Source organism: Mastigoproctus giganteus, chromosome 7, assembly GCF_048544385.1.
Source record: "Mastigoproctus giganteus isolate SK-2022 chromosome 7, ASM4854438v1, whole genome shotgun sequence".
Lineage (NCBI taxonomy): Eukaryota > Metazoa > Arthropoda > Arachnida > Uropygi > Thelyphonidae > Mastigoproctus > Mastigoproctus giganteus.
In genome coordinates this window covers 227,080,811-227,096,587 of record NC_143581.1, presented here as the reverse complement: position 1 = coordinate 227,096,587, position 15,777 = coordinate 227,080,811, and the positions used below count along the sequence as shown (strand labels likewise).

At 37.8% G+C, this 15,777-nt stretch overlaps 1 protein-coding gene across 1 annotated transcript in view; it reads left to right on the top strand.

Moving 5' to 3' along the window:
- The window catches only part of LOC150083748 (glutathione S-transferase 1-like), a 49,359-nt gene that overhangs the window by 18,447 nt on the left and 15,135 nt on the right, over positions 1-15,777 (top strand). The window contains exons 3-4 of the mRNA XM_090378594.1: positions 7,457-7,598; positions 12,725-12,889. Of these exons, the coding sequence (XP_090234720.1) occupies positions 7,457-7,598; positions 12,725-12,889 (307 nt within the window). The remainder of the gene's footprint in view (positions 1-7,456; positions 7,599-12,724; positions 12,890-15,777) is intronic.

Below are 15,777 nucleotides of genomic sequence, written 5' to 3'. Positions count from 1 at the left end.
TGTCTATATTACAAATATTATTCCATAAGTATGGGAGGAGAATGTCTGAGATAACAATGAGTTAATAGAAATAATCAGGTTAATTCCTACCAATGTAGAAACGATAATAATAAATGATTCCTTCCTAATATTTGGTGTTGGTATCTTATGTTCCTTTTTTTATTATTATTATTATTATTGCTCTTATATTATTTCTCCCTGATTGGGGGATTCCACTCCGTGACGGGTACTGCTACCCGTCACGGAGTACACAGGGTGGTTGTAATGTCTGGTGTTACTGTCGATCGAAGAAATCTCTGACTATCCTACAGGTGTTCAGGATTGCGACTTTCTGGAGTTCCTTGTAGGTGTTCTCTGGGAGACCTATTGCTGCTAGGCAGCTATGTAGAGTCTTTGGTACAATACCGGTTGTTGACACGATGATTGGGATGGTTGATACTTCTTGCATATGCCACATCTCCTTGATCTCATGTCTCAGGTTCGTGTACTTTCTAATTTTTTCCTCATGGGTTTTTTGGACATTTCTAGTGTTCGGCACCACTATGTCAATCAGGTAGGTAGCCTTTTCCATCTTGTCCACAAGGATTATTTCTGGTCTGTTGTGCGGGATGGTCTAATCCGTTATTATGGCGCGGTCCCAGTACAGCTTGTGAGTTCGTGTCTCTAGTACTGCCTGGGGTTCGTACTTGTAGTATGGTACACTTTCTTTGGTCAACGGGTATTTCCTCGCTAGCTTCTGATGTATTATCCTGGCTACCTGGTTGTGTCTATGAGTGTACTCAGTCTGGGTGATCACCTTGCACCCCGCAGTGATGTGTTGGATCGTTTCTGAGGCCAGGTGGCATCGTCAACAATTGTCATCTGACATTCCGGGCTCCTTTGAGATGTATTTTCTATAGTTTCTGGTGTTGATTACCTGGTCTTGGATGGCCAGCATGAATCCTTCAGTCTCGGGGAAGAGCGTCTCGCTTGTGAGCCATGCACTGGAAGCAATGTTATCGTTGTGATCTTGATAGAGGTCATTGTAGTGTCTGCCATGGAGTGTCTTCTTTGCCCATCTTTCTATCTTCGTTTCTTGTACCGTTTGGGCGGGAGGGGTTTCCTCGCTTAGGTTGAGTGGGTATACCACTTATCTATCTTCCTTATGGCCTGATAGAGCGGTGCTGTGTTGTTCTCGAAGTAATCTTTCAGGTTAACTATCACTGTTTTCTGTTGTTCTGTTAGGTCTATCAGGCCCCTTCCTCCCTCTTTCCGAGTTATTGTTATTCTCTCCACTGCTGACATCGGGTAGTGTTGGCGACTCTTGGTCATCATTGTCCTTGTCTTTCGCATGATATCTTCAGGCTCAGTGTTAGTCCAATCTATGACCTCGAATGTGTATGTTATTACTGGAGCTGCATAGGTGTTTTAACTGTGTTCCCTCCGTTCAATTTTGCTTTCAGCAGGCTTCTGAGTCTTTGATGATATTTTTCGGTCAGGCACTTCTTGATTTCCTTGTGTTCCAACTGTTCAGCCTGCATCATCCCTAGGTATTTGTAGGTCTCTCCTTCTGTCATAGCTTCGATCTCTTTACCAGTCAGCAGCTGGTAGTTTCGGCCAACTAATTTTCCCTGGTGCAGTGTGTGGGTCTTGCATTTTTCTAGACCAAATTCCATCCTGATGTCCTTGCTGAATTCTTCGGTGATCCGGAGTAGTTGCTGGAGTTGCTTCTCGGTTGCCGCGTAGAGTTTGATGTCATCCATGTACATCAGGTGAGTGAGGGTGTACAGGTTCTTTCTTCCTTCTTTGAGGTCATATCCATACTTGCTGCCGTTGAGCATGGTGGATAGCGGGTTGAGTGCTAGACAGAACCATAGTGGGCTGAGAGCATCTCCCTGAAAGATTTCTCTTCTAATGGAGATTGGCCTGAAATACTATGTTCTCGATCTTAATGGTGGTACTTCATTTTGCCATTGTTGCTCCTAGGAAGTTTGTTACTATTGGATTGACCTTGTAGATCTTCAGGGTCTCTATTAGCCAGCATGAGGTACGAAGTCGAAGGCCTTTGCATTAATCGATGTAGGCCGAGTATAGGTTGCGGTGCTTCTTGAAGGCTTGCTCCATAACTGCGGCATCTATGGTTAATTTCTCCTTGCATCCTTTGCTCCTCCGCTTACATCCTTTCTGCTGTTTGGCCATTATGTTCTAACTCTCTAAGTGGTCTGATATCTTATTAGTTATGCAGCTGGTCAGGATCTTGTACATCGTTGGGAGGCATGTGATTGGAGGCATGTTGTTATTATTATTATTATTATTATTATTATTATAAACATATTAAAGTAGCACCACTTAATTTTCAGCACTCATCTCTTAACGAATCCGCTGTGATGGGATTATAGAAGACGCATAGTTAACACTCGCCCCTATTTCGGACTTAGCACAAATAAAGTTCCCACGTGCTAAGAACTGCATCTCGGGTAATAGCTCTTCTTATTAAGAAGAAGTTATTATCCGAGATGCAATTCATTAATAATTAATCTATTCAAGGTTATCCCCACCTTTACGGTTTTAATTGACAACCGTGGAATGTAATGTAGATTCCCTTTCTTACGCGCATGTTTTAATGGTTTAAATTTCATGTTTAATTTTTTAAAATTTAAATTGAACCACGACTTCAGCAATGATTTAGTACAAGTAAGTCTCTCATTCTTATTAACTATGTGTCTTCTATAATCTAATCACATCCAAGCGGATTCGTAAGAGGTTAGTGCTGAAAATGTGCAGATGGGCTGAGAGGTGGCAAATGAAGTTTAACATTGACAAATGTAAAGTACTACATATGGGAAACAGTAATCCCAGAGCAACGTATCAACTCTGCGGTACTACACTGACAGTGGTGGAGAATGAAAAGGACCTGGGGGTAATTGTGCAGGCAGATATGAAGTTCTCTGAGCAGTGCAGACGAGCTGCAAGAGTAGCTCATGGTGTCTTGTCAATGATATACAGGAATTTTTCTAGCAGGGATAAGGATGTGATTATTCCCTTGTATAAGGCAATGGTTAGGCCACATCTTGAGTACTGTATACAGGTCTGGAGGCCTCATTTCAAGAAGGATGTAGAGCTGCTGGAACGGGTACAGAGAAGGGCAACAAGATTAGTGAATGGAACAAAGGGTTGCTCTTACGAAGAAAGGCTTAAGTTTTGCAAATTACAGAGTCTGGAGACTAGGCACCGGCGAGGTGATCTGATAGAGGTGTATAAGGCTTTGAATGGTTTGAGCATGCTCAATGCCAATGGGATTCTTCATTTTGCTCAGAATAATCACCTCAGAGGGCATAAACTCAAATTGAGGAAGGACGGATGTCGGATAGATGTGCGGAAATTTGCCTTTGGCCAGCGGGTGGTTGGTTGGTGGAACCGACTTCCATCATTTGTTGTTGAAGTTGACAGCCTAAACAAATTTAAAGCTCAACTGGACAGGTATTTCGAACGAACGGAGGGGTGAAATGGGAGTGGTGTGTGTTTTTTTTTTTTTTTTTTTTTTTTGGCTGATGCTTGAATAAGCTTGCTTTCTTGCATCATATGCCTCTACTAATGCTAATGCTAAAATTAAGCGGTGGTACTTTAATATACTTAGTCATTATAATACAGCACATAAAGAGTCCTTAAACTTACAGTTATTATTATTATATTAAAAACATAATTATAAAAAAAATATATATATATATAAGAGAGATAACTTAGGTTTGAACATTTTATACCGAGAAAAATTAAGTTTGCAATATTAATTCACACTATTAAAAAGACAGCCAAAGTCTTCTGGTGTCTTAACTATTAATGTATCCTAGTATTTCAGCACTCTTAGTAAACAAATGGAATCCTTCTATATATGTTCTTGCGCGGAGTTAAAATAAAGGAAGATGTGGGATATATTCCCTAATGTAAAACTACAATACCATTCGAACTTGTTATATTATTTATGTTAAATTGCGAATGTATTGTGTATGAGAGGTCTAATATGTAAGTTAGTGCAAAAGCATCATTTTAACGTAGCCATCTACCAAAGTAGTTAAGTTAATTAATTTGGCATCGTTTTGTATATCTCATATTGTGAATACCTTCACAACGAGTTGCCATGGTATTGTACTACCTCCAATAAATAAATAACACTTCACCAGTGGAGAAGACTACTGTTATTTATTCTCAGCGGATACCACCACCCAGACGGCACCGTTTTGATATATGGTATGGGATAATAGTTCTCGTTATCCTCATACTATCCCTATTAGACTAAGAAAAGCAATAAAGATATAGGAAGGTGATAGTAGGAGAGGTAGAGGAAGGAAATGCCGTAGAAGAAAGAAAGGGACAGTTGCTCCTTCAGCTCACACAAAAGCTCATATATTCCTCGAATAGGCAACGCTTCCCCAGTAGAGAAGATTGTTGTTACCTATTCGAGGAAACTCAGTGGACATCAGGCCCCCCCAGTCGGCACCGTTTCAAAGCTTGTTGGCTGCTCTTCGGTGGGTGGGCAAGTACCCCAGTGTTGCAATACTGATAACCCAGTTATGAAGTATAACTTCACAATATGAGAGATGCCTGATGGTGTGCAGTGATATAGACTATAAATCATTTAAGGGCAAAGGCCTCATGCTACGAGGTAGAATGACTAACATGTAGGTTAGTGCAAAAGCATCATTTTAACGTCGCCATCTACCAAAGTAGTTAAATTAATTAATTATGAGAGGTCTTTAATAAATGTTCTGTTTTCCTATATGATTGTCTCTATCTGCTAATCCTCATCCACACCAACCAGATATGGAAATAAGATATATGTTAATTGCGGCATCGAGGGTTGGGCTATTTGCATAACTAGACGTTTGATGTAAACAACGCCAATCCAAATTGCGGTATAAAGGGGTGGCGTCCTTTTCCCCCTCTTTTATATTGAGGATATACTACCTCGCCACTAGACGAAAACGGAGACTACAGTGAGTCAGTACATAATACACTGACGGTGAAAAATATTAGGAACACCTAAAGTACCATTCATAGTCACTAGCCTCACATACGCACACATATCGATAGTGCACTTCCCCCAGCACTAATAACTGGGGCACTGCTCTCTCTGCCCCCCAGCACCACAATACAATGCTTTCTCGTTTCATGCTGATTTCAAATATGAGAAAAATAAATTTTTCTAGTACCCACAGTTCATGAGAAATTTCTAGCTTTGTATTTCATCAAAATACAGAATTGAAAATTTAATTAAATACAGTATTACTGTTCAAAAAGAGAATATCATGTAAATGTTTTGAAAATAATAGAATTTTTCTTCACTTGTTATTTTCACGGATTTGAAATAAGCCTGTTAGGAAGGAAAATCTACGTTGCTGGAAGAGACGCGTGTAACTCTTTTTGTACATATTTTAACACTGTATTAAGTTAAATACAGTATTTCGTAAAAAATTATTTTTTTTTAAAAAATAAATCTAAAGTTTTATTCATTTACTACTTATCTAACACTTTTAGAGAGATTTCTTATTTTCTTTTTATATATATATATATAATAAAAGAATAATATTAAGAAGCTAAGTAATCATAGAGTTTCGAGAGTGCGAAAATGAAGATAGTGTTGATTATGGATCAGGGACACTGCATTAGCAAAACGTACCCTACAGCCATAATGTGTATACATATACAAAAATTTGTATATCTTATGAAGAAAGTGTAAAGGTTTTGTTTCATCATATTGAATCCACGGTATACACCAGAAGTGAATTCTACGAAAAGTCGTGTAGTGATATATGGTAGGATAACCAGATAAGAGACGAAAACGGAACAGATAGTTGGTAAGAAATTAAAATAAGAAATGAAAAGGCATTGCAGTGTTTTTCACAAGTTCAGTGTCTTCGTCAGAGGCCATCCACCGAAATTATGAGAAAGACGGCAATGCTCTAGCTTTTGTTTCCAACATGTTCTGCATGCTAAGGAGCCGTGTGCAGTACACACGTGTTTAGAAAGAAATTTGAAATTTTGCGGTAAGAATAAGGCCAAATAAAGTCTAATAAATGTAATACATACAGATCATGGATGACCTTACAGAAGCAAGTAAAAAGAATTGTAAAAATGAAGAAATGAAGTCTGAATAGGTACAAATAAAGGAACTTACCATTACTATGTAATGGTTACAACTGAACAAAACAACGATGTGGCGGCGTGGCGGTATATTTATGTATGGGTACGCTAGCGGTACCCATACAGTACCTAGCGTTAGAAAATGGTGTAAGAGAAAAAAAAATTCATGGTATGGTGTCTGTAAGCTTGTTGGATGTATAAATTGAAATGAACGCTATTAAATACGTGGTGCCCAAAGTGCCCAGGATAGTAGAGATATATAATAGCTTGCAAAGTAGCAGTGAAAAGCTGCTAAACTTTAAGTTGAAAAATAGATTTGGTAAAGTAAGAAGGTAGTATACCGCATATTGCGTTCGAGAAACTAATGTCTCACAGGACATAAAAAGTAGGGACAAGTAAAGCAGAAAGATGAATGAAGTAGAGGTAAGTAGTTGGGCTCGGTAGTTCGGGGTTGCAAACCCGTTCCTATAGATAGGACCCTGAACGAAGGTCTGGGAGTGAGTACATCATGTATTTAAGGTCAGTTGTGTGAGTGAGAGAAATATGATAGATGGATAATGAAATGAAAATGAAAATTAAAATTTAAATTAAATTTTAATTAGGCCAGTTGGTGGGTACAAGTTTTAAATAGTACAATTATTAAATAGGCCAATTGGTGGGTACAAATTTTCTAAGCTGTAAGACACCACAGAGGCCTAGTGTATTGTATATACTGTACACTATTTACAAACTTGGTGTATATGGGTTTTTTTGTCATAACTTATTGTTGATTATGTTATCTATATTGATGTCACATATTTTTTTATGTTTGATTATTGTGAAAAACACTGCAATGTAACCTTTCTGGTCGCCTTTTCATTTCTTATTTTAATTTCTTACCAACTATCTGTTCCTTTTCCGTCTCTTACCTGGTTATCCTATCATATATCACTACACGCCTTATCCATTTCGTAAAATTTAATTCTGGTGTTTACCGTGGATTCAATATGATTAAACAAAACCTTCTTTACACTTTCTTCATAAGATATATATATATATAGTGTTGTGTTGGTGGTGGAGGGCCGACCACAAGACGTTCTCTGCCTTATGTTCGGCTCGTATATGATGCAGCCTGAAATTTTGAATCTTACTAAACTAAACCAGCTGAACTTTCCTCTGTCATTTCTAATTTCGATGAACTTGATGATTTTTAACGAATGAATAGTTTGATTATTGAAATCTCTTGATCGCTAATCATTCAATTATGTTCATTATTAATATATCGTATGTATGATTAGTTTCAGATCCAAAATTATTTATTTCATGTGTACTGTATTCTGTTCAATTTCTTCTCTTGTAGCCGGGCCATCATGACATATTTGGCCAATAAATATGCGCCCATGGATCCTATTTATCCGCAAGATCCCAAACAGAGGGCGCTGGTAGATATGATGCTTTATTTTGATCTTGAAACTCTGTACGAAACCCAAGTCGACTATTTGGTAAGTGAAACGAGTCCAGGCATAATGCTGAAACTAATAAATTATTAATATTACATTACTTAAAATTACTTTCTATAAACAAATTTCGTGAATTGTTTAATTTTAACTATACTTTTTTGATGCGTTTGCAAATGCATAAAGGGCTTGTTGCTTTCCCCATGTCTGTCCGTACGCATGAGAAATAAGAGACATCATACAACCTATCTTAGGTAAAAACATGGGCTTCTTTGATTCTGAAGTTAGCTATACGCTTCAATATTTTATCTCTCCCCTCTTGTTCGACTACAAGTTCAAAGTAAACAACAGTAGTAAGCAGCTAAAATTAGAAAATAAAAATACATTTACTTTTAACGTAATACTTTTTACTTTTAACGTAATATATATATATATATATATATATATATATATATATATATATATATATATATATATGGATTTGGGTATATTTGAAGTTTTCAAATTTTTTTCTGAGGGAGGGTGTTTTTTCGCAAGATTTGGTTAATGAAGAGTTGAACTCAACGACAGCTTGGACTGGAAAGAGGAAACAGCTATCTTCTTCAAATGGAGATGCCAGCGAGGAAGTATTTGAAGGACTTTGAATCTACCGTCGATTGAGCATTTGATCTCGGTCAATATACTTTGTAGTATGACCAGAACCGTAACTAGGAATTTTTACGCCTGTGGCCAAATATCGTATATTTGGCCACAGGCTTTCGTTTTCAAAAAATTAATTAAATTAGTTACGTTAATTAACAAGCATTTTTGTATTAATTTAATTATAAAAATAATTAATTATTGAATTATTATAAATGAGATGATATTAGCATTAGTAGAAACATACGATGCAAGAAAGCAAGCTTATGCAGCTTAAGCAAAAAAAAAAAAAACCTCCGATTTCACACCTTCATTCGTTCCCAATGCATGTCAAGCTCAGTCTTAAATTTATTTAGGCTATTAGCTTCACAACAAAAGGTGGAAGTCTGTTACACCAGACTTCCACCTAAAGGCAAATTTCCGCACATCTATTCTACAACTATCTCTCCTCAATTTGAAACTGTGCCCCCTCAGGTTCTTAGTCTGAGCAAGAGGAAGAATCCCATCAGCATTCAGTTTGCTCAACCCATTCAAGGCCTTATACACCTCATTCAGATTTCACCTAGCAGGTGCCTACTCTCCAGGCGTTGCAATTTGCAGAACTTAAGCCTTTCTTGGTAAGAGCACCCCTTTGTTCCCCTCACTAATCTTGTTGCCCTTCTTTGTACCCGTTCTAGCAACTCTACCTCCTTCCTAAAATGAGACCTCCAGACCTGTACACAGTACTCTAGGTGTGGCCTGACCATTCAGTTGTATAATGGGATAATCACTTCCCTGTCCCTGCTAGCAAAATTCCTATATATCATTGACAAGACTTCATGACATGCCCGGGCAGGCCGTCTGCACTACTCAGCGAACTTCATATTTGACTGCACAGTTAACCCCAGGTCTTTTTCACTTTCCACTTCCCTGAGCGCAGTACCACAAAGTTGGTACGTTTCTTTACGGTTATCGCTACTCATATGCAGTACTTTGCATTTGTCAATGTTAAACTTCAGTTGCCACTTCTCAGCCCATTTTCCCATCTTATTTAGATCCAGTTCGAGTAGCATACTGTCTTTACTGTTGTTAACAACCCTGCCAACTTTTGTATCATCTGAAAACTTGGACATTAAACCTGATATACCTTCATCGATATCATTGATAAATGTACAAAACAACGATGGGCGCAACACCGAACCCTGGGGAACACCGTTAATATCATTTGTACACAAAGAGAAGTGTCCATTGATTACCTCATTACCACTCTCTGTCGTCTCCCACTCAACCATCCCTTTATCCATTGTAGCAACTTACCCTTAATGCCATACCTCTCCAATTTGTACAGCAGTCTTCCATGTGCAACAGTATCAAAAGCTTTCCTGAAATCCAAGTATATGATATCAAAATTATTTTTGGCATTCAGTGCCTTTATGACCACATCATAATATCCAATGAAAATGGTCAGACAAGATCTCTAACAAACCCATGCCGTGGATTAACTATTACTGCAGTCTTGTCTAGATGATCCTGCAATGCTTCTTTAACCAGTGATTCCATTATTTTCTCAGGAACATAAGTTAAACTAACAGGTCTGAAGTTACTTGTCACCTTTTGAACCCCCTTTCCGAACTGGTCATACATTTGCATACCTCCAGTCCATGGAGGCCTCCGCTGAGTCCAAGGAATCTCACATAATTATGGCTAAGGGTTTGCTTACTTCCTTTGTTGCCTCCTTTAATATAACTGGATAGATCCCGTCCACCCCAGGTGCCTTCCTTATGTTTAACTTCAACAATTTTTCTCCACTTTGCTCTCAGTTATTACAAAATCACTTAGCACCCTGTTATCGTTTGATAAACTTCTGGCACTCCCCTCATTGAATAACTCCTCATGTGTGAATGTAGATGCAACATACTCATTGAGTTTATCAGTTACCTGAGCATGATCATCAATAGTCAACCCATCTATGTTAAGTGGACCAATCTGATTCACCCCTTTCCTTCTAGAGATTACATAAGTAAAGAACTCTTTGCTGTTTTTCTTTGCATTCTTTGCGAAAGATTTCTCGTAATCTCTCTTCGCCTGCCTAACCTCCTTTGTGACTTGATTACAGACTAGTTTATACCTGCCATTGGCTCCTGTGTCACCTGATACTTTATATACATCCCATACAATATTCTTCTCTCTCTCTCTCTCTCTCTCTCTCTCTCTCTCTCTCTCTCTCTCTCTCTCTCTCTCTCACGAGCCTCATTAATTCATCTGACATCCATTTAGGCCTAAACGAACAGTATTTCTTAGTTGGAATGAAAAGCCTAGCAGCCTCCAAAATTAAGTCCCTGGAGGCCATTTAGAATTCAACGTTGGTAACGTCATCAGTTGATCCCACTGTACAGAATTGAAAATCAGTCTGAGACCTCAGTAGTCACCTTTACGAAAGGAAAAGCCCTTCCCTTTACCCTTGATGGTAGTTACATCTTTAAGTAATTCCCACATCAGTACATTGTGAACACTGTCACCCAGTGGTTCCTTTATCTGCAAATACTTAATGCATGAATAATAAGCTGATAATCAGATCAAGAGTATTTCTCCCTCTGATAGCCTCTGGAACACGTTACTGTAGAAAACAGTCATCCAATAAATTCACAAGTCTTGCTAGTGTGTGAGTGACTAATCCACAAGTTCCAGTCAATATCTGGAAAGTTTAAAATCCCCCATTATAAGCTATTATGATTTATTGGCCCACTCTATTTTTCTGCACAATTGCTCATTATACTCATCAGATTCATTAGGATTATAGCACACACCTACACTCACGTTTTCATTTTGCCAGTCCTTATTTCACACCAGACTCAACACTGCATTGTCCACCAAAATCAATTGGATGCACTTCCTTAGATTTTATGTGTTTCTTAACTAACAGCATAACCCCTCATCCCTTCCTGTCCTGTTTATCCTTCCTGCTTTTGAAGTCTTTGACAATATCTGCTTTTGAAGTCTTGACTAACACTTCCAGCTCATCAAATTTATAAACTATACTTCTAGCATTGGTGTACATGCAAGTATACATGCACCTGTTCCCACTCTTAGTTAACCTAACACAGCCCACGTATTTATTTGTTCCACTATGACTCCCAGCAGTGCTGGAAATCTCTATTACCTTGCTTTCCAGGCTACTGCTCATTCTAATAGAAGCAGTGCAAGAATCACTTTTGCCTTTGCCTGTGGGCACTGTTAACCCTATAGTTTGTGTATCTCCCCAAGGTAGCAGTTTTCCGACCCACCTAACACTGCCTCGATAGCATCAGCAAATATTCTTGCACCCTTTCTATTTAAGTGTATCCCATCCCTGTTAAAGCAGTCTCTCCTGTCAACAAGCACAGACCAGGCTGAAAAAAATTCTACCCCTTGAGCCTAGCACAGCCTCTCTAGGGCCAAATTGATCAACAAGGCTCTCATCATATACTCCCTCCTATCATGTCTGGTCAGAATTGCAGACATTTTCACATTCAACCCTAACTCGCGACTTTTTTTTTTTTTTTTATTTCAACACTGACCTGTACTTTTTGAGTAAATCTGCAGATCTCTTACTCTTAATGTCATTAGTTCCAACGTGTACAACAATATATTTTATAAAAAGGAGACTTTTTATAATAGATTAAGTTAATAATAATTGCCATACTTTTATAATAGTTAATAATAATTGCCATACTTTTAAAATAAATTATAAATTTAATTATTCTAAGTCTTTAACTCCATTCGGCGCCTACAATGAATTGGTGTCCGAGGCCGCGGGCCACTCTCGTTACATCTCTGGTTTTTGACTCTTCGAAGATCCAACAAAAGTTCACTCTTTATGCAGATAAAGAGTGTTGACTAATGAAGAACAGAAAACTCCTAACAGTGATAGTAGTGAACTATAATTGTAGGATCTAGTCATTTAAACCTGAGCCTTTCAAAATTGTAAATCGGAACTCAATAATCGAGTCGAGATGAGTAAGTCCAGTGAAATGAAAAGTATTACTTTATATATTATTGGTTTAATTAGTAATTACAGTCGAAGCTCTTTATAGTGATCCTCCTTTTTTAAGTCCCACACGTTATAACGTCCTGTGTGGCTGATCCCGGCCAATTTCTCATTAACCTAATGCTATTTTATGAAAAAAAATCGATATAACGCCTTCCAATATAACGACCGTTTTCTCATTCCAACGGGGTTCGTTATATAGAGCTTTGACTGTAACTGATAATACTTAGTCATTTACTTTTCACTTCCATTAATTACAAAAAACTGAAATATTCCATTAATTCGATAAACAAAAAAAAAAAAAAAAAAAAATCAAATGTGGCTGAAATGTAACACGATCTGTATGTTACCTAACATTCTTAATATGGCTTCGTTATATATGTGCATGATTATTGATTTAGATTTAGTTTATTTAAAGAATTACAAATTAAAAACATTTATTAAAACATAATAAAGAAATTGGCATGCTACAATAATGAAATATTAGGAAACAAAGTGTAAATCATAAAATATATCTCTTTACCAGTACCCACAGATATTTCGGAATGAGTTGCCAGATCCAGAGGCCGCTGCTAAGTTCCAGAGAGCGCTGGATATTATGGAGTGTGTCTTGAAAACGAGAGATTACTTAGCTGGTGATCATCTGACACTGGCAGATTTATCAGCGTTTGCTAATATCACGTTTGCTGAGGTACGTAAGATAAATGACTAAAATTGAAAAATCTTTAAGGGACTAAATTCTTTTTTTTTATTGTTATTTTTATTTTTTTATATGTTTGCTGAATTAGTCAACATGTAACGTTTTCATATGCTCGTACAGAGTGGTTCAAAAGTAGTTGAACACTTTTTTAAAGCTGTATACCATTTTATTTTTCTATTCAAGACAAAATCAAATACTGTACATAAATAGTGTTTGGTATCTGAAAGATTTACGTTCACTAGATACAACTGCATGTATTGTATCTGGTTCCCACCAATGATACAACTGTTGTAGTGCTATTTACAGTAACCTTTAAAATATGTAGGTTAGTGCAAATGCATTATTTTAACACAGCTATCTACCAAAGTAGTTAAATTAATTTATTAAATTAGCATCGTTTTGGTTATATCTCATATTGTGACTGCCTTCACAACGAGTTGCCATGATATTGTACTACCTCGAATAAATAACACTTCACCAGTGGAGAAGACTATTGTTATTTATTCTCAGCGGATACCACCGCGGGTTGTCACTATTGCAAAACCAGGGTACCAGCCCACCCACCGAAAGTAGCCAACAAGCTTTGAAACGGTGCCATCTGAGTGGTGGTATCCGCTGAGAATAAATAACAATAGTCTTCTCCACTGGTGTTATGTTATTTATTCGAGGTGGTACCATGGTTGAAGGTACCATTCGAGGTGGTACCTTCAACGAGTTGCCACTACCATGGCAACTCGTTGAAGGCAGTCACAATATGAGATATAACCAAAAAAATGCCAATTTAATTAATTAAATTAATTTAACTACTTTGGTAGATAGCTTTGTTAAAATGATGCATTTGCACTAACCTACATATTAGTCATTCTACCTCATAGCATGAGGCCTTTGTCCTTAAATACTTTATAGTAACCTTTAAAGTAATCTAATTAATATAGAAAGAGAACCTTAAAAACCTAAATTGGCTCACATACATACACAGAGCCTGCCAACTTAAATTGTTATGCCTGGTCGGATGCTAGAAAAGTTGCACATTGCAGACCGAATCACACACCATTTGCCAGTAATATGCAGATACTGAGTCAGAACAGCTGATAGCAAAATTCTCAGTATCTGTAAATATATGCTAAAAGAATATACTATGCCACTATATCCGGCTATTATCGGATAACACCGACAATTAGGGCTAGTGAGACATTTTTCTGTCACTACCATCCAGTCATTATCCCACATCAAAACACTGGTTATCAGTATACCCTATCAGAAATCGCATCCCGACTGCAACACACACACACACACACACACAGAGAGAGAGAGAGAGAGAGAGAGAGAGAGAGAGAGAGAGAGAGAGAGAGAGAGAGAGAGAGAGAGAGAGAGAGAGAGAGAGAGAGAGAGATTCTGAATGTAATTCTCTCTAAATGTAGCTTATTATGAAGGTAGCTCGTTCTGAACCGCAACGATTATATTCTTAACTTTTATTCCATAATTCAGTGCTGATTGATGACAACAGCAAAGCCACTATCGAAATGTTGGATGACAAATTCGTGCCAGTTTAAGTAGTTTTCTTATTAAGCTTATTTGACTATTATAATATTGAATGTCATTTAGAGGGAAAATGCGAATGTTCACTTGGTTTTATCTTAAGCTCTTTCGAAATATATTTGTGAAATGTTTCTTCTTTATTGAATAAATCGTTTGTGTTTGTTTTAATCTCAGTTAATAATATCGAGATAAAAGTTAATTACTGCCATTAATTACTCACTGCTAGCAACTTCTACTTTGTACTACTGGATCTGACGGGATTCCGCAATTTATGCCTAAGAGCCTGAGTCCTTACATCCTGCAACCTCTGTTACATATGTTTAACTCAGAGCTCTCAAAGCACTGTTTCTCACACCAATGGAAGGAATACCTAGTCAAACAAAGGCCTAAAATTCGAGTTCCATCACTTGTGAAACACTAAAAACCGATCTCAAACTCATCCTGACTATTGAAACTGCTAGAAAAAATACTGCTGCCGATCCACACTAAGCAAATCCTGCCAGACAACCCCCACAAATCCACTATGCACTCCCACACAAATCAACTGTGACCAACCTTCTAGCAACAGCTAACAGAACCCGCACAGCCTTTGAGAACAGAGAAGAGCTGGCAGCTACCTATGGAGACATTGAATCTGCATTTGATGCTGTGCTCATCCTATCTCTTCTAAAACTACTAGAGAATCACTATCAGATAGGAGGCGACATCTTAGCTTTCCTCACATCTCTGCTGAATAACCGCATAGTCAAATTATCTGTAGATAACTCCCAATACTAAAGTAATCTCGGTTGGAATCCCGCAAGGAGCAGTACTATCTTGCCTCCTTTTCACCGCCCTTATTGCCCCACCGGTAATCCAAATGTTAAATATGCTGACGATCTAAAGGTACTCACACCAATTAAGGCAAACCAAGACCCTCAACAAATCTCAGAAGGGCTAATCTCCACTCACTCCTCAATACGTATTTACCTCAAACAATTTGGTCTGCGTATCAATCCTGAGAAGTCAAAATTAATAGTTTTCTCGTTAAAGCAACAGCCAACAAAAATCTAACCAACCCTCAATGGAGCCTCCATCCTGCTTGTCCAACATCACATTGCTGGAATCGGATTTGACCCAAAGTTTCTTTTCGGCCAGCATGTAGACATACTCTTCACAAAAGCCACTAGACTGAGATGGATATGCAAGCAACATCTGCACCACGTAACAGACGAATCCACCATGGTGAGATACATTTCAATAATAGTGTATCTGCCATTTCTCTATTGTTACTCTATTGTCTACGTTGTATTCATCGAAGGAGCAAACCAAGGATTTATTTCCTTGGCGGCAGTAAAGTC